Source organism: Nomascus leucogenys, chromosome 1a (assembly GCF_006542625.1).
Source record: "Nomascus leucogenys isolate Asia chromosome 1a, Asia_NLE_v1, whole genome shotgun sequence".
In the NCBI taxonomy this organism is placed as follows: domain Eukaryota; kingdom Metazoa; phylum Chordata; class Mammalia; order Primates; family Hylobatidae; genus Nomascus; species Nomascus leucogenys.
Window position 1 is genome coordinate 5,720,030 of NC_044381.1, and position 27,431 is coordinate 5,747,460.

Consider the following 27,431-nt stretch of genomic DNA (forward strand, 5'->3'; position numbering starts at 1 on the left):
ATATGATGGTTTTGAAATGAGATCTTAAGGGAAAAAAAACTCCAACTTTTTTTTTTTTTTTTTTTTTTGAGACGGAGTCTTGCTCTGTCACTCAGGCTGGTGTGCAGTGGCGCGATCTCAGCTCACTTCAACTTCTGCCTCCCAGATTCAAGCGATCCTCCTGCCTCAGCCTCCCGAGTAACTGGGATTACAGGCGCACACCACCACGCATGGCTAATTTTTGTATTTTTAGTAGCGACGGGGTTTCACCACGTTGGTCAGGCTGGTCTCAAACTCCTGACCTGATGATCCCCCCGCCTTGGCCTCCCAAAGTGCTGGGATTACAGGCATGAGCCACCATGCCCGGCCAAAAACTCCAACTTTTAAAGGCCTATTTAAAGCACTTGTCCCATCTTTGTTCACACTTTTTTTGTATGTGTGTTATGAATTATAAATCTGGCTTTTCCTATAAATCTGGCTTTTCCTGTGTAGTCATCATTAAGCATGATTCTAAGAAGTAGCTCAAAATCTCCTAAGACCAAAAACCAAAAAAACAAAACAAAACAAAACCCAAAAACCAAAACCAGAAAAGGGATACATTTTGAAGAATAATTTATATTTTCTTCTTTTCATGGCATCAGTTTTCTCTGGAGTTCTTTTTTTTTTTTTCTTTTTTGAGACGGAGTCTCCCTCTGTCACCCAGGCTGTAGTGCAGTGGCGCGATCTGCAAGCTCCACCTCCCGGGTTCACGCCATTCTCCTGCCTCAGCCTTCTGAGTAGCTGGGACTACAGGCACCCGCCACCATGCCCGGCTATTTTTTTTTGTATTTTCAGTAGAGACGGGATTTCATTGTGTTAGCCAGGATGGTCTCGATCTCCTGACCTTGTGATCCGCTTGCCTCAGCCTCCCAAAGTGCTGGGATTACAGGCGTGAGCCACTGCACCCGGCCTCAGGAGGTCTTTTAAGCTTTTGCCTGTCATGTATGTACTTCTGACACTGGCCCAAGGTAAAATGATTACATTTGACTTCAGTAGCCCTTAAATGTATAGCTGTTCTTAATCTTTCCTAAGGCCTAAAAGTTGAATTAGTATTCATCTTAGATTTCTTGTTTCTTAAGTGAAAGAATCATGACATTGTGTTAAAATATCTTATTTGCATGTATTTTATATACTGTTTTAATAGGCAATAGTAGTATACAAGCTTTGACCAAATGTCTCTTCATATAAAAAATTCAAGTGAATAAAAACAGTCATTTAAAAATGACATTAGTCAAAGGGGCAAAAAAGATTACAAATGCTTCTTGTGATTGACAGAACTTGCTTAACGTATTAGGGTTCTCTAGAAGGACAGAACTAATAGGATATATGTATATATGAGTTTATTAAATATTAACTTAAATGATCACAAGGTCCCACAATAGGCTGTCTGCAAGCTTGAGGAGCAAGGAGAGCCAGTTCAAGTCTCAAAATTGAAGAACTTGGAGTCTGATGTTCGAGGGCGGGAAGCGTCCAGCATGGGAGAAAGATGTAGGCTAGGAGGTTAGGCCAGTCTCTCCTTTTCATGTTTTTTTCTGCCTGCTTTATATTTGCTGGCAGCTGATTAGATTGTGCCCACCCAATGGTCTGCCTTTCCCAGCTGGCTGACTCAAATGTTAATCTCCTTTGGCAACACCCTCACAGACACTCCCAGGATCAATACTTTGTATCCTTCAATCCAATCAAGTTGACACTCAGTATTAACCATCACGCTTAACAAGTTTTTCTTTTTTTGAGATAGGGTCCCACTCTGTCACCCAGGCTGGGGTGCAGTGGCACAATCTCTGCTCACTGCAATCTCTGCCTCCTGGGCTCAACCCTCAGCCTCCTGAGTAGCTAGGACCACAGGCGCATGCCACCACACCTGGCTAGTTTTTGTAGTTTTAGTAGAGATGGGGTTTCGCCATGTTGTCCAGGCTGGTCTGGAACTCCTGAGTTCAAGCGATCTGCCCACCTTGGCCTCCCAAAGTGTTGGGATTACAGGTGTGAGCCACTGCACCCAGCCACTTAACAAGTTTTAATATCATTCTGGATGTCTGCATAGTGACAAATTGAGATACAGTTTTATAAGACTAGCATCATCCTGTTCATTCTAAATTGATCCATTTTAACTCAACAGTGTATTGTGGAGATCTTTCAAATTCATTGATTAAGATTCATTCATTCAATCCTTTTTTTCATTCATCAAGCACTCAGTCATCGGTCACTCACTGACTCAACATAATTACTCAATCAGCTCATTCATTTTGTTAGTCACTCAGTCATTTGATCAGTTATTCATTCTGTGACTCAGAGGGTCACAGCTCATTTGATTCGTTCCTCTCTTAATTGGTCACTCACTCACTCAGCTATTTGGTTGGTTGGTCCATCAGTCAGTCAGTCTCTCTCCCAGCAAATCACTCACCTACCTACTCAACAGATCAGTCAGTCTTTAATCAATCTTTCATTAAATAAATTATTATCAATTCTTCAACAAATATTCAGTGTCCATATTGTGCTATGCAGAGAATATAGTACTAAGGATATAATGTACGCCAACATACATCATTTTTAAAAAACATTTATTTGATTTTTTTTTGAGATGGAGTTTCGCTCTTCCACCCAGGCTGGAGTGAAGTGGTGTGATCTCGGCTCACTGCAACCTTCGCCCCCTCCCTGGGTTCAAGTGATTCTTCTGCCTCAGCCTCCCAGGTAGCTGGGATTATAGGTGCCCGCCACCACGCCTGGCTAATTTTTGTATTTTTAGTAGAGACAGGATTTCACCATGTTGGCCAGGCTGGTTTCAAACTCCTGACCTCAGGTAATCCACCCGTCTTGGCCTCCCAAAGTGCTAGGATTACAGGCGTGAGCCCCCGTGCCTGGTGTACATCATTTTTAATATCTTTATAGTATTCTGTTGGCTAAGTTGCCACAATTTATCAGACCCCTTTAATGTCATTAATTTTTTCCAAATATTATAGACTTGTTTCATAGAATTATTAGATATGCATGCTACTACTCTTGTCCCTTTTCAAAGGAAAATTATTAGATATTCTTGTTTTTCTCATATCTTTGCCAACACTGGGTATTGGCATTCTTCTTTACCAGTCAGCTAAGGAAGCAAAGGAAGAAACAATATCTCATTTTTATGTACTTTTCTCTGATTCTTAATTATGTTGACCATGTTTTCATTTCTTTTGTGAAATGCCTATTTATGTTCATTTTCATATTAATTTGTAAGAGTTACTTGTATAAATATATTAAACCTTTGTAGTATATATTTTTTCTGTTTTTTTAAGTTTTGATTATAGTGTTTATAATATGCAGTCAAATTTACCCATCTTTTATTTCTTCTATCATTTTTCACTTAGATGTTGGGTTTAGAAAGGAGGTACATAATGTGACAGAGTTTTTGGTATAGAAATAACCGACATAGTTAGATATAAAACATACCAAAGAAATAGTTGGAAATGTCCAATTTCGAATGTGTAAGGGGACCAGTAAGAAAAGCATGAAGGACAACTAACAGCAGTAATTTTTAAAAGGGTATTTACAAACACTTGAAAATTTTAATGTAGTTTAAAGGAATGATTCAAATATAAAGAGAAGCCTAACATAAAAATGAAATAAAGGCATATATATAGTCATTGTGTAGATGGTTTTCTAGTAACAGTTGTACCAACTTTGAAATGATTTTTAGGCTTTGTTATGCCAACTTTTAGGAGTTTTCTTTTTAAAATTTTTGAGCTTATGTTTCATCATGGCCAATTTTTATAAATTTTCCATATATGCTCAAAACATTTTTTTAGTGGAAGGTTTTAATACGTCTGTAATTTCTCCGGTGGCTTAAAAATAATTAGTTTGTGGAGCTCTTTGTGTATTGGAGATACCATCTTCTTGTTTGATATATTTGTATATGTATTAAGTAAGAACTGGATAAAGGAGGTGGTTGGGATATGTATAAATATCAGGTAAGAACTTGATAAGGTATTGGTTGGTTTGCATATGAAAAGTTGCCCTCACTGTCAGGTTCTTTCCTGTTTCTAGGAATTGGCTAGCCCTGGAAGGGGCAGTCCTTCCAGGGTCAGCAAATTCCCAAGATGTCAAAGCATCAAAAATACAGAATAAAAAAACATGCTTAGTACAGTATGTAGAAATACAATTGGTTTTGTTTATTTTGTGATGTATCCTGTGATACTGGTAAATTCATTTATAAGTTCTAGTAATTTTTTGGTAGAATCCTCAGCATTTTCTATACATAAAATCATGTCTGCAAATAAAAAGTTTTATTTCTTTCTTTTCAATCTCTGTCTTTTATTTCATTTTCTTACTAACTTGCATTAGGTAGAACCTCCAGTGCTGAATAGAAATGGTGGTGGTGAGCATCCTTTCCTTGTTCCTGATTTTATGGAGAAAGCATTCAATATGTAATCATTAAGTAATGGAAGGTTGTTTGTAGATGATCTTTATTTTATTGAGGAAATTCCCTTCTTTTTCTAATTTATTTCCAGAAATTTTATCATGAATTGGTGTTGACTTTTGTCATATACTTTTCCTGCAACAATTGAGGTGATCTTATGGTTTTGCTCCCTTATTCTGTTAATGAGGTAAATTACATTGATTCATTTTCAAATGTCAAAGCAACCAGTATTACTAGAATAAAACCCACTTGGTGATGATGTTCTGACCTTTTGATATGCTGCTGGTTCTATGTTCTATTATTTTGTTATGTTCATGAGAAACATTTGCCTGTAATTTTTTTTTGTGATATGCTTTTGCCAGGTTTTGGTATTAGGTTAATTGTGGCCACATAAAATGATTTGGAAATTACTTCTGCCACTCTGTTTTCTGTAAGAGTTTGTACAGAATCGGTACTATTTTTTCCTTAAATAGTTGACAGACTTTCCCAGGGAAGTCACTTTGGCCAAGAGTTTTCTTTGTGGGTATGTTTTTAATGAAGAATTCCATTTATTGAAGAGATACGATAGTATTCAAGGTTTCTGTTTCTTCCTGTATCAGTTTTGGTAATTTCTGTCTCTCAAGGAATTTGTTCATCAAATCTAACTTGTTAAAGTCATTGGCATGAAGTTGCTCCTATCCTTTTATATCCACTTACTGTTTATAAAATGTGTGGTGATGTCCTGTTTTTTTTTCTGTTATTGGTAATATGTGTTCTTTTCTGTTTGTAAATTGATCATCCTAGAGGTTTATCAACTTTTTAAATCTTTTCTAAAATCAAAGTTTTGGTTTTATTGATTTTCTTTATTGTTTTATATATTATTAATTTTTGTTCTTTATTCTTTCCTCATTCTCTGGTTTTGTTTTCTAGCTACCTAGGAAGCTTACATAATTAATTTCATATCTTCTTTACCAACATAAGCATTTATAGCTATACATTCTCTCTAACCACTATTTTAGCTGTATTCCCCCAAATTTTATTGTTTCTTTATTATCATTCAGGTGAAAATAATTTCTGATTTCCCTTTTAATTTCTTCTTTGAACCTGGGATTATTTAGAACTATGTTAATTTTGCAATACTGGGAGATTTTCTGGATGGTTTTTTGATATTTATTTCCAATTCAATTTTGCTATGGCCAAGAATATAATTCATATGAATTCAGTCTTTTCAAATTTATTGAGAATTGGTTTATGGACCAACCTATGGTATAACTTAGTGAATGTTCTGTGAGCACTTGAAAAGGATGTATGTTCTGCAGTTGTTGGGCATTGTGTTCTGTAAATTTCAGTTATGTTTAGTTGGTTGTTTAGGTCTTCATTATTTTTACTGATTAAAAAAATTTTTTTTGTTAGTTCCTGAGAAATGAGTATTGAAATTTTTAGTGTAATAGTTGCTTTATTTCCCTCTTTACATTTTTGCTTCATGTAATTGGAAACTATTATTGTGTGCATATATATTTAAGAAGTCTAATTTATAAATCTTTTATGGTTAGTGTTTTTATGTCCTGCTTACAAGATGTCACATTGGTTTGTTTTCCATCTTAAATTAATATTTGTGTATGGTATGAAGTAGAGGTTAAGGTTATTTTTTGCCCCATATGAATAGCCAATTGACTAAGCCACATGTTTTGAAATGACCAATATTTCTTCACTGAAATGCAATGGCACATCTGTTCCAAATTAGGTAACTGTATGTGAGTGTATTTTTTTGTACTCTATTCTGTTCCATTTGTCTATTTGTTCATTTTTGTGCTAATACCAATCTGCTTGTTCTATCTTTATGATCAATCTTGATGTCCGATAATGTAAATCTTCAGTTTGCTCTTCAAGATTGTTTTGGCTGTTGTAAATCCTTTGTTTTTCATAAACTTTAGGATCGACTTGTAAATTTCCACAAAAAATGCTAGGATTTTAATTGGAAGTGGGTTGAATCTATAAATTAATTTGGAAAAGAACTGACATCTGAACCATATTGAGTTTTTCTATATTCTTATATCAGCCTGGTCTATCCCTCTCTTATTTACCTAGCATTTATTTTTTGTAGAAATGTTTTACAGTTTTTATTGCACAGTTTTTACAGATATTTCAATAGATGTATTCCTAGGTGTTTGATTTTTTTGTTACTATTGTAAATGATACTATTTTTAAATGTTCATTTAAAAAATTATTTGCTTCTGATATACAGAAATACAGTTGATTTTTATATATTGGTCTTGCATCTTGTGACTTTGCTAAATTCACTTAGTGATTGGTAGATTCTTTTAAATTTCCTACATAGACAGGCATGTCCTCTATGAATACTGATAATTTTACTTATCCTTTCTAATCATTATACCTTTTATTTAGTTTTCTTGCCTTATTGCACTAGCCACAATTTCCACTATGGTGTTGAATAGAAATCATGATTTTAGACATGCTTGTTAAGTTTTTGAACTCTAGAAGAACAAGATCAATATTTTACCATTAAGTATATTAAGTTTTTTTTACTGTTACCCTTTATCAGAGTGAGGAAGTTTGCTTTTATTCCTAGTTTGTTGAGATTTTAAAATCATGAACATTGGTTAAATTTTATTAGAGGTAGTTTCTGCATCTATTGAAATGATCATATGGTGTGTTTTCTCATTGTTCTAATAATGTAGTAAAATATATTGACTATTTAAAATTTTTTTTTCTAAATTACATAAAAATTGTATATATGGTGTACAACTTGACATTTTGTTATATGTATACATTGCAGAATGGCAAAATCAGTCTAATTAACATATGTATCACCTCACATACTTATTTTTTGTGGTGAGAACACTTAAAATCTACTCTTAGCAATTTTCAAGTATACGATATATTGTTATTAGCGGAAATCACCATGATGTACAATAGATCTCTTCAGTTTACTCCTCCTATCTAACAGAAATTTCATATCCTTTGACCAACGTCTTCCATTCCTCCTAATGGGACTCTCAGCCTCTGGTAACTGCTATTCTACTTACTCGCTGCCTCTATGAGTTCTACTTTTTTAGATTCTATGGATCAGTGAGATCATACAGTTTTGTCTTTCTGTGCCTAGCTTATTTCACTTAATATAATGTCTTCCAGGTTCATCCATGTTGTTGTAAATGACAGGATTTTCTTCTTTTTTTAAGGCTGAATTATATTCCATTGTGTACATATGCTGTATTTTCCTTATCAGTCCATCTGTTGATGGACATTTAGGTTGATTCTTTATCTTGGCTATTATGAATAATGCTGCAGTGAACATGGGAGTGTAGATATTGCTTTGACATATTATTTTTAGTTCCAATACCCAGAAGTGGGATTGCTAAATCATATGGTAGTTCCATTTTTAATTTTTTGAGGAACCTCCATTCATTTTCCATAGTGACTGTAAAAATTTACATTTTCCCACCAAGAGTATACAAGAGTTTCTTTTTCTCCACACACTCACCAATGCTTGTTATCCTTACATCTTTTTGATAAGCCTCATTCTAACAGGCATGAGGTGAGATCTCATTGTGGTTTTAATTTGCATTTAGTGATGTTGAACATTTTTTCATGAACATGATGGCCATTTACATATTTTTTATTTTTTTCAGACAGAGTCTTGCTCTGTTGCCCAGGCTGGAGTGCAGCTCACTGCAGCCTTGACCTCCCAAGCTCAAGTGGTCCTCCTCCTTCAGCCTCCTGAGTAGTTGGGACTGCAGGCATGTGCCAGCATGCCTGGCTAATTTTTTTTTTTTTTAATTATACTTTAGGTTTTAGGGTACATGTGCACAATGTGCAGGTTTGTTACATATGTATCCATGTGCCACGTTGATTTCCTGCACCCATTAACTCGTCATTTAGCATTAGGTATATCTCCTAATGCTGTCCCTCCCCCCTCCCCCAACCCCACAACAGTCCCCGGAGTGTGATGTTCCCCTTCCTGTGTCCATGAGTTCTCATTGTTCAATTCCCACCTATGAGTGAGAACATGCGGTGTTTGGTTTTTTGTCCTTGCGATAGTTTACTGAGAATGATGTTTTCCAGTTTCATCCATGTCCCTACAAAGGACAGGAACTCATCCTTTTTTATGGCTGCATAGTATTCCATGGTGTATATGTGCCACATTTTCTTAATCCAGTCTATCGTTGTTGGACATTTGGGTTGGTTCCAACTCTTTGCTATTGTGAATAGTGCCGCAGTAAACATACGTGTGCATGTGTCTTTATAGCAGCATGATTTATAGTCCTTTGGGTATATACCCAGTAATGGGATGGCTGGGTCAAATGGTATCTACAATGAACTCAAACATATTTACAAGAAACAAACAAACAACCCCATCAAAAAGTGGGCAGAGGACATGAACAGACACTTCTCAAAAGAAGACATTTATGCAGCCAAAAAACACATGAAGAAATGCTCATCATCACTGGCCATCAGAGAAATGCAAATCAAAACCACAGTGAGATACCATCTCACACCAGTTAGAATGGCCATCATTAAAAAATCAGGAAACAACAGGTGCTGGAGAGGATGTGGAGAAATAGGAACACTTTTACACTGTTGGTGGGACTGTAAACTAGTTCAACCATTGTGGAAGTCAGTGTGGTGATTCCTCAGGGATCTAAAACTAGAAATACCATTTTTTTTTTTTTTAAGATACAGGGTCTCACTATATTGCCCAGGCTGGTCTTGAACTCCTGGTCTCAAGTAATCCTCCCACCTTTGCCTCCCAAAGTTTTGGGATTACAAGGTTGAGCCACTGCACCCAGCCTGTATTGTCTTTGAGGAATATCTATTCAGGTCCTCTGCCCATTTTTAAATCAGGTTATTTGTTTTCTTGCTTTTGAGTTGTTTGCATTTCTTGTCTATTTTGGATATTAACTCCTTATCATATGGATGGCTTGAAAATATTTTCTCCTGTTTTATAGGTTGTCCCTTCACTCTGTTAATTGTTTCCCTTGCTGTGCACAAGTTTTTAAATCTGGTATAAAGATTGATTTTTAAATATTAACTTTGCATTCCTGGGGGTAAATTCATTTGGTCAAGACGTATTCTTTTAAAGTATTACTGGATTTAATTTGCTAGTATTTTGTTTAGCATTTTTTCCCAAATATGTTTATGAGAGAGATTCCAGTGTAAATTTTTTCCTTTTCATATCCTTACATATTTTGGTATCATGTTTATACTCTCCTCTTAAGAATGTGGGGAAGTGTTTTTTATTTTCTATTTTCTGAGAGAGTTTGTATAAGCTCAGTGTTTCTTCCTCAGACATTTGGAAAAATTTACCAGCAAAGTCACTGTGCATTAAATTTTCTATGCGGAAAAGTTTTAAATGGTATATTCAATTTTTAAATTACTGTATTCGTGTGTTCTCATATTGCTATAAAGAGCTATCTGAGACTGGGTAGTTTTTAAAGAAAAGGTGTTTAATTGACTCACAGTTCCACAGGCTGTACACAAGGCATGGCTGGGAAGGCTTCAGGAAATTTACAATCATGGTAGAAGGTGAAGGGGGAGCAAGTACATCTTCATATAGCAACAGGAAAGAGAGAGCAAAGGACGACATGCTGTAAAAATTTAAATAACCAGATCTCATGCAAACTCACTCACTATCATGAGACTAGCAAAGGGGAAATCCACCCCATGACCCAGTCACCTCTCACCAGGCCATTCCTCTAACATTGAAGATCATAATTCAACATGAGATTTGGGTGGGGACACAGAACCAAACCATATCAATTATATATAGAATTATTCAAATTTTATATTTTTCTTGTGCTAGTTTAGGTAAATTGTTTTAAAAGAAACTTCATTTGTTTTTAAATTGGAGAATATTCCTGTTATCTTTTATATGTTTCAATATTGTAAGCTCTGGTAATAATGTCTACTTTTTAATTCCCGATATTGATAATTTATGTTTTATCTTCTTTTTTTCTTGATCAGTCTTTCTAGTGTTTTATCAATTTTAATGCTTTTAAAAAGCCAACTTTTTACTTTGCTTTTCTTTATTTTCTTTTTATTTTTCTCTGATTTCTGCTCTTAAGTGTTTTCATTTTTATGGTTTTTGGCTTAATTTGTTGTTCCATTCACAACTTCGTGAAATGAAAATTTATTTAATAACATTGTTCAGCCTTTCTTCTCGTCTCGTGTATGAATTTAAGATTATGAATATCTTAGTATACACTTTTACTGCATTTTACTCATTTTCATTATTGATTCAAAGTATTTTTTAAAGTTATTCTTTGTACCATGGGTTCTATGAAAGCATATTGATTAATTTACAAATATATGGGGGTTTCTAGTTATTTTTCTGTATATGCTGTGATACTTTTGTCAGTGGTTATATTTTCCATAAGAGATTTTTAATTTAGGTGCCACTGGCAAATTTCCATTAATTCAAATGCAGAACTTCACATTTTTCAATGCATACATGAGTTTTTTTTTGTTGAGGTATTAAGAATAGCATAAGTTTATAAAATATTAAGTAATCATTGAATGCAAAATATGTCCTATTTTGCAACTTAATATACTTTTTATTAGGTTGACACTAAAGTAATTGCGTTTTTACTCATACTTTAATGGCAAAAACCACAATTACTTTTGCACCAGTCTAATAATGAGAATTATTACTGTTATTATTTTTTTTTTGGAGTGGAGTCTCACTGTGTCGCCCAGGCTGAACTGTGGTGGTGTGATATCTGAGCCTTGGCTCATTGCAATCTCCGCCTCCCAGGTTCAAGCAGTTCTCCTACCTCAGCCTCTCAAGTAGCTGGGATTACAGGTGTGTGCCACCACGCTTGGCTAATTTTTGTATTTTCAGTAGAGAACAGGGTCTCACTACATTGGCCTGGCTGGCCTGGAATTCCTGACCTCAAATGATCCACCCGCCTCGGCCTCCCAAAGTGCTGGGAGTACAGGCATGAGCCACCGCGCTTGGCCCTAATAATGAGAATTCTTATCAAACTGTTTACACAGAATAAAATGAGTGGGTAATGGTGAAGCTGAGTTTCACATTTTTATGCGATATTCTTCAGTGTTGCTATTCAATACTTTTAAGAATTATATAAATTTTTTATGGTCTACACATTAAGTCAATATTATGGGTCCCAAATACAGAAAATGTTTGCTTGTTCCATTGTTTATGTTTTGAATACAAATAATATTTTGTATGATTTCATTAAGAATTTGTTGAGAATTTTATGGCCTAACATGTGGTCTACTTTCTAAAATATTCCAGTTTCATTTGAAAAGGGTATGCATTCTTCAGTAGTTAGGTGTTTGCTTTTTATTGCTTGTATTTCTCAGTCAAATGTAGGAAGTGGAGATGAAGAAAAGGGCTGGCAGTTTTGGTGATTGAGGAGGAGAAAGTATGAGATAGTTGTCTTGGATAGTGGGAGAGTAAATGTTCTAAAGAAATATAAAATGATAGTTGAGCAGCACTAAGGGCCCATTTGAGTATGAATCTAAAGAGGGACCAATCTGAATGCATGTGTTTTCATCAGTGATTTTTATATGTGTGAGTAGAAGCTCTGAGTAGACAGAGATAAATTGAACTCTTTTAGTGTTTCTTTGTTATCACTGGTATTTGGACCTTTTGCTTTGATTTGTGTCGGTACAGTTTTTAAAAAATTAAATGTTATCTCCTCTCAGCGATCTTTTTAACATGAACCCAGGCATCTTTAACACCAATAAAATTTCTTCTATTATTTTTCTTCCCTGTGTTCTCATTCTTCCTCCATCTAGAGCTTCTCTTTAGAATTGTACTCCCTGGATTGATCCTTTTATTTCTTACTTTTATGCACATCATATTTTTTTCTTTCTGTCTGTCTCTTTCTCTTTCTGAGTCTAGGAACTGGGAGTTTGTCTTGACTGTCTTCCAAATTACGAGTTTGGTCCTTTGGGTTGTATTATTCAACTCTTTCACTGAATTGTCATCTATCTCTTTTTCTTTAATGTATAGAGAATTTACTATGCACAGCCGCTTGCAAACTTTAACAAGTATGATTAGAGCAACATTTTCTATAACAGCAACACATAAGTTGGAACAACACAAATCTTAAAATAACTGGAATGGATGAGCAAATTGGGTGGTCCGAGCCTCAGACATCAGCAGGTGTTAAACACCTGTGGGAAAGGAAAGAGAGAACGATCCATTTATTTATTTCTATAGGAAGTACAAAAGAGGCAAAATTAAGAAAAATACTGCTTCATGATAAAGAATAAAGCCATGAAGAATATCCACAAAATTGTGTATAGTGGGTACATCTGATACAGAATGGAAACAGCCAGGATAGAGCAGCACAGGAACGCTATGAAATGCCCAGGCTCTCTTCATTACTAGTCAGGACTTTTTTTTTAATTTTGTAAACTTTTTTTATTCTCTGCTCCTTTTTCATAATCTAGTGATGCTTTATGTTTTCAAAATATTCTTAAATCTCTCTGAGAATACCAAGAAAGATTTTAAACCAAGTTATCTTCCCTGCATTATCTGTTTCTTCTGGGGTCAGTTGTTTTCTGGTCCATTTTTGTCTTACTCTTTTATTCCTACCACCCCTGCCCCATCCCCATCCTAACTGTATAATCTTGATAATCTTGCATATTTATGCTTTTTATGTGTATGCAGACAACTGTTTTTATGCTTATAGATGCCTTCTTCTGTGTATTTTTTTTTCTTCAGTTAAAAATTTTTTTTTTGTACAGTCACAGTCTTGCTCTGTTGCCCAGGCTGGAGTGAAGTGGTGCCATCCTAGCTCACTGCAGGCTCAAACTCGTAAGCTTAAGCCGTCCTCCCACCTCAGCCTCCCAAGTAGCTAGTACTACAGGTGCACACTACACGCTGGCTAATTTTTAGATTGCTTTTTTGTAGAGACAGGGTCTCGCAATGTTGCCAGGGCTAGTCTTGAACTCCAGGCTCAAGCTATCCTCTCGCCTTGGACTTGCAAATTGCTGGGATTGGAGGCGTGAGCCACTGCACCTAGCCTGTGTATGTTTTAAAAAAAGTCTGTTTCCTCTGCTCTGTCATTCTAATCCTATCTACTTTTGATCTTCCTGGAATTACTTTAAATTTCTGATTTGCTGTTAGCACCTTTTCTTATTTGTCAGAGCTGTTATGAATTCGTTTATATAAACTTTTAATTTTACTCCTTTTAGCTATTGTTGTTACCTGCTTTACTTTTATATCTATTTTAAGCCCTACCATACACTGTTATTATTCATGCTTTAAACAATTGTCCATTGTCTTTTTTTTTTTTTAGACGGAGTCTCGCTCTGTCACCCAGGCTGGAGTGCAGTAGCATGACCTCCGTTGCAACCTCTGCCTCCGGGGTTCAAGCATTTCTCCTGCCTCAGCCTCCTGTGTAGCTGGGATTGCAGGCGTATACCACCATGCCCGGCTAATTTTTATATTTTTAGTACAGACAGGGTTTCACCATGTTGGCCAGGTTGGTCTCGAACTCCCGACCTCAGGTGATCAACCTGCCTCGGCCTCCCAAATGCTGGGATTACAGGTGTGGGCCACCACGCCTGGCTGTCAATTGTCTTTTAATACATTTAATAAATGGAAGAAGAATAATATTATAATTACTCACATATTTACTATTTTTGAGCTCTTCATTCCTTTCTGTAAACCTGAGTTTACATGTAATATTTCCTTTAATCCAAATGATTTTCTTTATCAGTTCTTGTAGTGTGAGTTTGTTGGTGATGTACTCTCTCAGCATCCATTTATCTGAAAACATATTTGTTTTGCCTTGAATTTTGAAAATTCTTATTTTTTATAATACAACAGATCCAGTGGTATAAGAATTATTTTTCAGGGTTGTAGAATTCTAGGTTGACAGCTGTCTCCCTCTCCCTACCAGTACTTTGTCTTCTGGCCTCCATTACTTCTGAAGAGATGTCAGTTCTATTTCTTGTCTTGGTTCTTCTGTATGTATGTGACTGCTTTTAAGATTATCTTTTTGTCTTTGGTTTTTAGCAGTTTGGCTATAATGTGACTAAGTATGAATTTATATAGATTGATTCAGATGAACTTTTTGGATCGGTGGTTTGATTTTTTTAAACAAACTTGGAAAACATTTAGCCAGTATTTTTTCAACTATTTCCTCTGTTCCACTTATATGTATCAGACTTTGTTACTCTTGTTGTTGTTCAGTGGTGTGATCACGGCTTTCTGCAGCCTCAAACTCCTGAGCCCAAGTAATCCTCCTACCTCACCCTCCCAAGTAGCTGGGACTACGGGCACAGAGCACCATGCCCAGCTAATTAAAAAAAATTTTTTTTTGTAGAGATGGGGTCTTGCTATGTTGCCAGGGCTAGTCTTGAACTCCTGGACTCAAGCAGTCCTCCTGCCTTGGCCTCCCAAAATGTTGGGATTAAAGGCAGAGGCCATGACTCCTGGCCTAGATTTGTTGATATTATAGAGTTTACATATGGCTTCTTTATCTTCATGCATTATATTAATTTTTTACTGTAAATTCTATTACATATGTATCATAGTAAACAAAGTCTTTAAAATAAATTCTAACATTTGGGTCTGCTGTGGGTCCATTTCTATTATATATATTCTTCTTTTCATGTTTAATAAGTTTCAACTGACTATTGTGCATTGTGGGTGATACAGTGTAGAAACTCCAGATGGTGTGGATTTCAATCTTTCTCTGAAGTAATGAGTTTTGTTCTAGCAGGTAGTTAAATTTACTAGCAGATCAACTTGATCCTGTGGAGGCTTGGTTTTAGGCTTTGTTGGGACAGGTCTATTTCAGTTTTGCCATTAGTTCTGGTAAGTGGCTCTTATTCTTCAAGTGTGGCTTTTCTGAAGTTTCAGTGGAAAGCCTGAGATATTTACCAGTTCCCTCTAACACTAAATCCTGACTCTCTAGGATCAGATAGCTGTTGAAATCTCTTCCCAGTTCTTTCAGATTTCTAGCTATTGCCTCTCCGTGGGCTTGGATTTTCATCCTACGGATGGGAATTCAGGAGTCAGGCCCCACTGACTCCCATTTTCCTGAGATTTCTGCCCTCAATTTTTAGCTTTTCTAGCAGCTACAAACTTCATTCTCTGATACTTTCACCCAGTAAGACTGCAGCTTTTTACAAGAGCTCTGTCCCCTCCTCTGGCCCCTGCCTGTACGCAACAGACTGTGTATGTAGTTGTCTCAGGATGGAAGAAGAGTAAGTGTGGGTCTCATTCAGTGTATTCCCCGTCTTTCAAGGGTCATATCCCCCCTGATTTGTATCTGCTTTTGTTTCCTTGACAATGCCTTCAAATGGTGTTTTTATAAATACATATTTTTAAAAAGTTTATAATTGTCGTCATCAGGAACATTAGTGTAATATAAACTACTCTCTCATCAAAAATCTATATGTTAAAATTACTTAAAATTGTTATTATTTATCATTTTCTTGGTGTTTGGGGCAGAAGGGGAATGCACGTGATTTTTCTGAACGTCTCATTAAGGGAGGCAACGCAGCCTTGGTCTGGAGATCCTGAAATTATACTGTATGTATAATAAAATAATTATTTTGTTATTTTTTATGAGCATTGCATTAATAAATTAAATATTTAGTAAGATTTGTGTCTTAGGATTTTTCTACCTGCAAAGAATAGATCGTTTGACAAGGCAGATGAGGTTCTTTGTTGAGTTATAAGGTATTGAAGCCTATAATTTAGTAGTGGAAAGAGCACATAGCAAGAGTTGTATGATGAGGTTGGAGAGGTAGGCAGCAAACAGATAATGGAATCTTAGTCTAAACATTCGTAAAATATGAGGGTGGCTCCTGTGTGGAGATTAGGTTATTGGCAGGCAAAGTAGACTTAGGGAAAATAGTCAGGAGGACATTGCAATAGTTCAGGAGAGAAATAATAGCTGTTTAGTGTATGATGGTAGTTGTGGAGAAAAAAGCCAATGGATGGATTTGAAATATAGTTTGGAAGTAAAACTATCAGTACATATTGATGGATTGGATATAGGGGTGAAAGAAAGAGAAGCATAAAGGTTGACCAAATTCTTTATTATCTCAAAGTATGAAAGCTTGTTAAGACCTCTTTTCTGTTTGTATTTTCTTTCTTGCTCAATAAGAAAACAACCCAAAGCATTTTTTTTCTAATAACTTATATCTCCTCACCATATTTAGGTTTACCAAAGTAGTATAAGAATAATTGTTGGAAAAACATAGTATATGTATTTGGACTATAAAATTTTGGTATACTAAAAAAAGTAAATCAAAATGGTTATATCTTGCAATAGAATGCAAAATCACATGGATATTAAAGGTAAACGTTTCAAACGTATTTTATATTCTTGGCTTCTTCAGATCACTCCATTGCCTTTTGGGACATTTCTGTGGAAAAGTTGAGAAGCACTGACCTATCTGAACCTTCCAATCCAGCCAAACTTGTCTCTACTTTGTTCCAGGAACATGCTGTGTACATTCCTCTTTCCATGTTTTGCATGCTTTTCTCCCTGCCAATAATGCCCTGTTTTTCATTACTTGTCAAAATTCTATTTTCCTTTTAAGGTCCAGCCTATGTTTTAATTGTTGTGTGAAACTTCTAAAACCTTTCTTTGTTTTAAGTAATTATGATCATTTTCTTCTTGTCATTTTGTAGCACTTAATTTTTAAAATTTATTTTGTACTTAGATGATGTATAATTTACTATAAATCATAGATTTTTAAGAGTTGGGAGGAACAGTGGAAATTTAATTAAGTAATTTTATTATACAAGTGAGGAAGCTGAGATTCATTTGTCATGTAACTACTTTGCAATAAGACAGGATGAAACTTATTTTTCGGTCTCTTGGCTCCCAGGTTAGTAATTTTTCTAATCTACTGTATTGCTTCTTCATGTATATTTATTGATCTGAAAAGTTGTGTCTCTTAGAATTATGTAGTATATGAGTAAAGTTTGAAAATATGAACTTTTAAAATGTGATATTTGAGGTACTGGTTTTCGAGTGTATGTGTACAGTTGATTAAAATTTATTATAATTTGTATTTACTCTTTCTTTCTCTTTTTTTTTTTTTTTTGGTAGAGACAGGTTCTCACTATGTTGCCCAGGCTGGACTTGAACTCCTGAGCTAAAGTGATCCTCTCACCTTGGCTTCCCAGAGTGCTGGGATTACAGGTGTGAGCCACTGTACCCAGCCTCTTATTTACTCTTTATTCAACAGATTTTATGTCATTTTATTAATTGATTTCTGGTTGTTCTGTAGGTCCTTTGTTCTTTTCTTTCTCTCATATTGTTTAGCATTATGGTTTGTTGGTTTTCTATAGTGACAACATTTGAATCCTTTCTTGTCTGTGTGTGTTTGCTTTACCAGTGGGTTTGATACTTTCTTCATCTGTTTTTCATAATGGTAGTAATTGTCCTTTTTTTGTTTGTTTGTTTGTTTGTGTCTTTTTTGAGACAGGGTTTTGCTCTTGTTCTGTCCTCTAGGCTGGAGTCCAGTGGTGCGATCATGGCTCACTGCAGCCTCGACCTCCATGGTCTCAGGTGATCCTCCTGCCTCAGGTCTCAGGTAGCTGGGACTACAGAAACCTGCCACCATGCCTGGCTAATTCTTTTGTATTTTTCGTAGAGATGGGTTTTTGCTGTGTTGTCCAGGCTGCTCTTGAATTCCTGGGCTCAAGCAGTCTGCCTGCCTCAGCCTCCCAAATTGCTAGGATTACAGGCCTGAGCCACTGTGCCTGGCCTGACATTGTTCTTTGACTTCCAGATGTAGAACTCCCTCAAGCATTTCTTGTAGGTCTGGTCTGGTAGTGTTGAATTCCTCAGCCTTTACTTGCCTCAGAAAAACTATTTTTCCTTTGCTTAATGAAGGATAATTTTGCTGGGTATAGTATCCTTGCCTTGCAGGTTTTTTTCTTTCAGCACTTTTTATATATCGTTCCATTCTCTTCCTGGCCTATAATGATTCTGCTGAGAAATCTGCTGTTAGTCTGATGGAGCTTCCCTTAGAAATGACTAGAGACTTTTTTCTTGCTGTTTTTAGAATTCTCTCTTTGTCTTTGACTGTTGACAGTTTGACTCTAATGTGTTGTGGAGAACCTATTGGAATTTTGTCTTTTTGGGGATCTCTGAGCTTCTGTATCTGGATGTCTAAGTATCTTGCTATACTTGGATAGTTTTCAGCTATTATTTCATTAACCAGGTTTTCTATTCCTTTTGTATTTTCATTGTCTTCTAGAATACTGAAAATTCTAATATTAGATTGCTTTATGGTATCCCATATGTCATGCAGGCTTTGTTCATTCTTTTTTCTTTATTTTTGTCTAATGGGGGGTTATTTCAGAAGACCTGTCTTCAAGTTCAGAAGTTCTTTCTTCTTAGATGCTCTAGAATGTATTTTTTATTTCATTAAATGAATTCTTCAGTTTCAGGGTTTCATGTTTTCTTTTTAAATGGTATCTCTCTCTTTGGTAAATTTCTCATTCATATCCTGAGTTGTTTTTGTGGTTTCTTTGTATTGTTTATCTGTATGCGTTTGTATCTCCCTGAGCTTCTTTAATATCATTATTTTTAATTCTTTTTCTGGCATTTCATGAATTTCTTTTGCATTGGAATCTTTTGGTAGAAAATTATTGTGATCCTTTGGAGATGTCGTATTTCCTCATGTTCCCATATTTCTTGTGACCTTACTTTGATATCTACACATCTGGTGTAATCGTCACTTCCATTTGTTTGAATTTGCTTTCATAGGGTAGGACTTTTTCCTGAAGATTTGACTGGGGTGTTGGTTGGCCAGGGCACTTTGGGTTTGAATCTGGGTGCATGCAGTAGTGTAGTCTCTGTAAGATTTTTTTTCCTCTGTAAACAGCATCAGTGGTGTCTGTGATTTCCTCAGTGGCATAGTCAACTTTTGCTGGGGATGGTGACACCAGCTGGACTGATCCTTAGTCCTCAGTTGTGGCAGCAGTTGGACAACCACGCCTGTACATTAGCCCCAGGGTCGCTGACATTGGTAATGGTGTTAGTGGGTCCAGGCAGTCCAATTTTTGGGTCTCCAGGTGACTTGTTTGGGTACCAGGAGTGGCAGTGACGGGCTGGGCAGCTGAGTGGGTCCACAGGCCCCTGGGCAGTGAGCATGGCATGGGCCATGTCAGTAGCAGTGGCAGGACAACCTCTGGCTCTCCAATTGTTTGTGCTTATGTCGGCAGTGATGGTGATAGGCTGGGTAGGCAAGTCCTAAAACCTACAGGTGGCAAGTGTGAGTGGGAACCAGCTGTGGTGGTAGTGGCAGGTTGGGTAAGCCACATCCTCAGACCCCCAGGTGGAATGCTCAGTTGACACTGGACGTGGACAAACCGGTGTGATCCCGAAGGCCCCCAGATAACATGCGTGGGTACTTGGGAGTGGGGTGCTGAGCTGGGCAGGGTGAGAGTATCCTCAGGTCCTCCAGTGGTGTGAGCAGGTGCTGTTTGTTGTGGGCAGGAGCAGGATGATTTCCAATTTCCTGGTGGAATGTTCAGGTGGGGGCGGCAGTGGCTGTGCTGTGCCCTGATGCTGGGGAGGGTGGGGTTGCTCTCAGTGGGAGTAGCTGTAGGGAGTTGGCTGAGGAGTGTGCACTGCAGCTGCAGGTGGAGGCTGCAGATGTGATGAAGCTGTACTCAGAGTGCATGCAAATTTGCATTTTGACACCTAGCGGCAGCAGCCTGCAATGGTGGCAGCTGTAGGTGGTAGAGCTTGTCCTCAGGGCACATATAAATATATGGCAGCCCTTCTGCTGGGAGCAGTGGGGTTATTGCCAATGGCTTGTGCTTTGGTCCCATAGGCAGCAGTCAGCAATGGAGGTGACTGTGGGTGGAGGATGTCAGTGGGGCTCTAGGGGTGTGGATATGCAGGGGCTATTGGGCTCCAGGGTAGGACGCATTCTGGTGTGGGTTGGGCTTTAAAAATGGCACCGTGCTGTAGCTGCTTAGGACTCGGGTGTGTTGGATCAGCATAAGCTCCCTCTCTAAAGCAATGTCATTGTGCAGTCTCCAGGCAGCTCCCTATGTTACTCCCAGGGCCCATGAAAGTTGAGGGGCTCTCTTGTGTCTGGGATTGCAGGAGTTTGCGGTGAAAATGTGGGCCACTGGGAGTCTCTCACTTACTCTTTCCCCACATTGTGCAGGCTGTCTAGGCTTCTGGCTGATCCTGGCTGAGCAGGTTGCCCCACTTCCCTCTCCTTCCTTGCTTGAGGTGTTTCCTATCACTTCTCTGTTGAATTTCAGTGTTCTCTCTTAGACGACCTATTTGAAGTGTGATTATCTACTCACTATTTTGGTTCTTCTTTGTGGAGGAGGTGAGTACCAGACCCCTCTTCCCCCAATTTGAGATCTCTTCTTCTGCTGTCTGTAACTGAGTTTAATGCTTGTTTGTTCATGTTAGGAATTTATATCATCGTCCTCAATTAGGTTGTTAACTGGAATTTTATAATCTTTGTCCACAGGAAGTTTAAAATGTATGATTTCTTGCATTGTGCTTTGTATGTAGTAGTACACGATATTTATCCAGTTAATGGATTTGACAGCCATTGCTGTCAAGGAGCAGTCGTTCTTTGTATATGAAGGGTGCCTTATCAATATTATTTCCATTTGTAACTTTATTTATTTATTTATTCATTTTTGAGACAGGGTCTCACTGTGTCACCCAGACTGGAGTGTGGTGGAGTGCGGAGGCTTGCTGCAGCCTCATCCTCCCAGGTTCAAGCAATTCTTCCGCTCCACTCCCAGAGTAGCTAGGACTACAAGTGCGTGCTGCCACGCCCAGCTAATTTTTTTTTTTTTTTGTATGTTTTTGTAGAGACAAGTTTTCACCATGTTGCTGAGGCTTGTCTCCAACTTCTGGGCTCAAGCTATCTGCCCGCCTCGGCCCCGCAAAGTGCTAGGATTACAGGTATGAGACACTGCGCCCAGCCCATTTGTAACTTTATTGTTTTCTCTTACAGGCAAATGTTCTGAAAAAGACTCTGCATGGGAATGGCCTGCCTTACGATGACAGAAATGGAGGGAACATCCACCTCTTCTGTATATCAGAATGGTGATATTTCTGGAAATGCCAATTCTATGAAGCAAATAGATCCAGTTCTTCAGGTGTATCTTTACCATTCCCTTGGGAAATCTGAGGCAGATTATCTGACCTTTCCATCTGGGGAGTATGTTGCAGAAGAAATCTGTATTGCTGCTTCTAAAGCTTGTGGTAAGTATTAAAAAACAGCATTTTCCTTTTTATGCATGGATTATTGTTTTAATTATGCTATGCTAATACTAGGTACATGCATAATATAAATTTTTTATTTTTTTAATGCTTGTATGGCTGGCATGTGTGTTTTCACATGCATAGAAAATGAAAGTATTACTGGAGTACAATTTATGGTGAATCTGCCTTGTGCTAGGTATCAAAAAATTGATGCCCATAAATGTTTGCTGAGTATTCTTTATAATTACATATAAGGTGGTTAAAGAATCCTGTCATGGGCTATCTCATGACATAAGGTAATATTAAAGCTAGATCCTGACAGCAACATGAAAGCAAAAAATTAATGTTTTGAAATATGTATTTGATTTAAAATCTTGATTAAATGGTTGACAAACCATCATTTTCTTCTAGTTAGCTTCTGAAGACCTCTGCCAGTCTTTCCTCATATATATATATTTCTTATGTCTTTGGTGTATCTTGAAATCATTTTTACTCTTGAGACCTGATTATATTATCTATGGACCAAAACTATGAACAGAGAACTCTTTCTGTAGAGCTAACATATTTTACTAGACCACTAAGGATACTATAGAGCCTATTATCATGGTATCTCATTTTTAAATGTTCTTTTAATAGAAAGACTAGTTGACGCATAAGTTTTATTTTGAAGAATAGTAGTATGATTTTATTTGTAGAGGTAAATTAAATGTCTAATATAGTATTTATAAGAATGTATGATTACATCAATTTATTCTCTTATTTAAGATCAGTATAGGTCAGAATAGCCATTAACTGTTAAGTTGGAGGAAGCTAGGTACATTTCAAGTTCCTTCTAGTTATTTTGAAAAATACAATACATTGTTGTTAACTATAGTCACCCTACTCTTCTATCAAACATTTGAACTTGTTCCTTCTCTCTGTATTTTTGTGCCTATTAACCAACATCTCTTCATTTCCCCCTTCCCACCCATATAACCTTGCCAGTCTCTGCTACCAATCCACTCTACCTTCATGTGATCAACTTTTTAAGCTCCCACATATGAATGAGAACTTGTATTTGTCTTTCAGTTCCTGGCTTATTTCACTTGACATAGTGACCTTCAGTTCCATCCATGTTGCTGTGAATGACATGATTACATTCTTTTTTATGATGCCACTGGGCCCCAGGGGAGTATGCATTCTGTTGTGAGCTGGGCTTCAAAATGTCATCTTGCTGTAGCTGCTTAGGACTCACGGGGAGTGTGGGACCCAGTGTGAACTTCCTCACTGGAATAGGAAATGCTTTTGTGCTGTCTCTGGGCAGCCCTCTATATTAATTTTTTGTCCTGCAAGGGTCTAGGATCTCTCCTGTGATTAAAATTGCAGGGGTTCACAGTAGGAATGTGGACCACTGGGCATCTCTCACTTACCCTTTCCCTATGTGGAGTCTCTCCTAGCTTCTTGCCAATCCTGGCTGGGCAGGCTGTCCTGTTCCGTCTCCTTCCTTGCTTTTCTGTTGAATACCAATGTTCCTCTTGGATAATCTACTCAAAGTGTGATTATATACTCATGGTTTTAGCTTTTAGTGGGGAAGTGGATATGAGAGACCACTAGTCAGTGATCTTGACTATATTTAAAGTCTGTATTTTTTGTTGTGTGTAACAGTCTCTGAAATCTCTGATCCTTTAGCTTATAGTAAGATTTTAGCTTGTAAGTTTTTTTAGCTTTTAAGATTTTTTAGCTTGTAAGATATTATTTAGCTAGTAAGATTTTAGCTTGTAAGATTTTTAGCTTGGGCCGGGCGCGGTGGCTTAGGCCTGTAATCCCAGCACTTTGGGAGGCTGAGGTGGGCGGATCACAAGGTCAGGAGATCGAGACCATCCTGGCTAATATGGTGAAACCCCGTCTCTACTAAAAATACAAAAAATTAGCCAGGTGTGGTAGCAGGCACCTGTAGTCCCAGCTACTTGGGAGGCTGAGGCAGGAGAATGGCGTGAACCCGGAAGGCGGAGCTTGCAGTGAGCCGAGATTGCACCACTGCACTCCAGCCTGGGTGATGGAGCGAGACTCCATCTCAAAACAAAACAAAAAAAAAGATTTTTGGCTTGTAAGATTGATTTTTTAGCTTGTAAGATTTTGCTTTAGCTTGTAAGATTTTTTTTTTTTTGACAGATTTTATTGAATTCCTAGGGCCAAAAGAAAATAATGGAAAAGAACAAAACACTCTTTCAGTCTTTGCAGATTGGCTCTGTGTTGGGGCTCTCATTTAGTGTTTACCCAATACATTTACAACTCTGCCTTAGCCTTCCCTTCCTGCTTTTGCTGACTCTAAAGAACAGCTTGAGGTGAAAGCTTAGGGTCTCTTCTTCTAAGTTATGTTCCTTGGGCATGCATATGGCTTTTCTACTCTCCAATATATAGAAATGCTTTTCAGTGCTATCATTTCCCAAATAAACTCTCCTCTGTCATCTCTGTTTTGGTTTTCAGTGTGTTTATTGTCTGCCTCAACTTTAGACCTGTGCCCCAGATAGCAACAGGTTGTTCATTTGCAATGTTTTCAATGAATGTCTTCTGTGTAGCTGCTTTTCTGCCCTGAGAAAGTCCTGAATTAAGTGGAACATAGGTGTGCTCTTTGCATCATTTCTTCAGTCAGTCCCCAGTCAGGGCAAAAGAGAGAAAAACAGTTTTTTGAGATTAAGGTTGGCTCTGTTCACTCCAGAGCCAGGGACCAGAGTTTCACACTGGGAACACCAATTGCCATCTTCAAGACTTTGCTTAACTAGGGGAAGTGGAGCCGGGGTTGGTGGGCAGGACCTGGGGGTAGTGGGTGGTTAAGGGAAAGTAAAAATGCTGCACAACTTTTCTGCCATTTTTAAGTTGCTGTTTTCTTGATTCAGCATTTATCTGATTGCTGCATATCTTTGCCTATATTCTATAGTTTATATGAAGTTCATTCTGACAGTTTTTACTCATTTTTTTTTCCTATTCCTGGGAGAAGGATAGGTCCTTGGAACTACCTACTCCACCATTTTCACTGATGTTACTCTTTTACTTCTATAATCATGGAAGTAAAGTTTAAGATTTTTCTATCTATATTGGTGAGATTACCCTTGGTATCGTAGTCAAACTAAATTCACAAAATGTGTCAATTTCTTTGTTCCCTCTTGGTCTATTCTCTGTGATAGTATACTTAAGACGGAATTGTCTTTCATGTTTGGTTGAACTCAAATATAAATCTTGTCTGGGCCTGATGGTGGTTTTTTCTTTCTTCATTGTGATTTTGTTATTCTTCTTCCTTCCCTTCTTCTGTCTCTTTCCTGCTCCTTCTTTCTTTTCTTCTTTTGTTTAAGTAGAGTCTGTTTCCTTTTTTTTTTTTTTTTTCTGAGACAGAGTCTTGCTCTTGCCCAGGCTGGAGTGCAGTGGCATGCTTATGGCACACTGCAGCCTCTGCTTTCTGGGTTCAAGTGATTCATCTGCCTCAGCCTCCTGACTAGCTGGACTACAGGCACCTGCCACCCCATCCAGCTAATTTTTTTATTTTTGTTAGAGACGGGGTTTGCCATGTTGGCCAAGCTGGTCTCAAACTCCTGACTTCAGGTGATCCACCTGTCTCGGCCTCTCAAAGTGTGTGAGCCACTGCGCCCAGCCAGAGTCTATTTCTTTAATGGTTATAGTTCTATTGAAGTTTTAAATTTACGAATCTTTTTAAAGTTTTATTTTTACAAAAATTGTCCATCTGTCTGTATTTTTAAGTTTATTGCCGTAATGTTGTTGTAGCGCTCTTTGTCTTCATAACTTATAATTATGCTTTTTAAAAGTTCTTAGTGTTTATCTGTGCCTCTTTTTTTCTTATTATCCTTGACAAAGATCTATTTTGCAAAGAATCATCTTTTATTTTGTTACTTCTCCCTATTGGATTTTTATTATGTCCATCTGTAACCTTTCTTTGGGATTACTCTATTGTCTTCTACTGTATTGAGTTAGATACTTAGATTATTTGCTCTTATTTTCTAATATAAGCAGATAAAGCTACAGTTTTTCCTCTTGAGTTTCACTTTAGTTGTATTCCATGATTTTTAATACATGATATTGGTAATCATTATTCATTATAAATGCCTCCTAATGTATTTTCCTTTGACTTCTGAGTTATTTGGAAGTTATTTATAAATAAAAGAATGAATGCAAGTATACTGTTTAAAAGTTGCTGCTAAATAATGTTATTTTAAATAACTTACTGAAATTATTACACATCTGTAAGTAGATGGCCATGTTAATAATTTAAGAATTTAAGTCTTTGTTGTCAGTTTGTCATTTGTGTCATTTCTATCTACGGTGGAAAATAGTGAAAATGTAACTAGAATAAAATACTTTTGTGTTCTGTGAGCCTTATATTTTGAATATATAGGGTTAAAACTTTTTTTTTACATATTCATTTCTGATTTAATTGAAGTATGGTTAGAGAACATGGTATGTATGGTTATTCTGTGGAACTTCTAAAGACTTGTTTTGAGTTCACGTGATTGTTGTGTTTGTGCTTGTGTGTGTACGTGTATGCATATGTGTGAATGTTCTATGTATGCTTGAAAATAGCTTGTATTATTTACTTGTGTGGTTTAGATATTCTCCTGGTTTTTTAGTTCAGTGGCTTTCAACCATTTGTTGATGTACCTTCTAAAATATCTTTTAAGAAATTACGTATGCACTCACATTTTAAGTTGATATTTAAAATTTTTCATTGTAAACTAAAATAGTGCAAAGGACATAATTATTAGTGTATTGTGTAAAATTTGACACATTGTTCTTTTAAGAGTATTCATGACTTCTAAATATTTTTGTGATTTGATACATATTAATTAAAACAACTCCCTCTCTGCAACCACATACAAGCATGGATTTTTATTATACCTCTAGTTCAGGGAAACTTGAAAATTTGAACCAACCTTTCTATAGAGGACAACTGAAGAAACCAGATGAAATGTTTTAAAAATATCTGCTTGAAAGAGTCTCAGCAGTTATATTTTAAAATACTGACATACCTTGGAGATATTGTGGGTTTGGTTCCAGACTATCGTAGTGAAGCAAATATTGCAATAAAGCAAATCACATGAAGTTTTAGGTTTCCCAGTGCATATAAAAGTTATGTTTAAATTATTCTGTAGTCTGTTAAGTATGCAATAACATTATGTCCAAAAAAGTACATACCTTAATTAAAAAATACTTTATTGTCAGAAAGCACTCACAATCATCTGAGCCTTCAGTGAGTCATAATCTTTTTGTTGGTGGAGAGTCTTGCCTTGATGTTGATGGCTACTGACTGACCAGGGTGGTGACTGCTGAAGGTTGGGTGGTTATGGCAATTTCTTAAAATAAGACAATGAAGGTTGCTGCAATCAATGGACTTTTCCTTTCGTGAAAGATGTCTCTGTAGTATGCAATGCTATTTGATAGCATTTTACCCGCAGTAGAACTTCTTTGAAAATGGGAAGTTGATTCACTCAAACCCTGCCACTGCTTTGATTAAGTTGATGTAATATTATAAATCCTTTGTTGTCATTTCAACAATATTCACAGCATCTTCACCAGGAATAGATTCCATCTCAAGAAACCACTTTCTTTGCTCATCCATAAAAAGTAATTCCTTATATGTCCAAGTTTTATCATGAGATTACAGCAATTCAGTCACGTCTTCAAGCTCCACTTCTAATTTTAGTTCTCTTGCTACCTCTACCACATCTGCAGTGACTTCCTCCACTGAAGATTAAATCCCTCAAAGATATCCATGAGAGCCAGAATCAGCTTCTTCCAAACTCCTGTTAATGTTGACATTTTGACCTCCT

General features: G+C 36.9%; 1 protein-coding gene across 3 annotated transcripts in view; it reads left to right on the top strand.

Annotated features, from left to right (window-relative positions):
• The window catches only part of JAK2 (Janus kinase 2), a 147,821-nt gene that overhangs the window by 13,803 nt on the left and 106,587 nt on the right, over positions 1-27,431 (top strand). For all 3 annotated transcript variants that reach the window (XM_030809442.1, XM_030809533.1, XM_030809477.1), the window contains one exon: positions 21,365-21,615. In XM_030809442.1, the coding sequence (XP_030665302.1) occupies positions 21,390-21,615 (226 nt within the window). In that variant the 5' untranslated portion in view covers positions 21,365-21,389. The remainder of the gene's footprint in view (positions 1-21,364; positions 21,616-27,431) is intronic.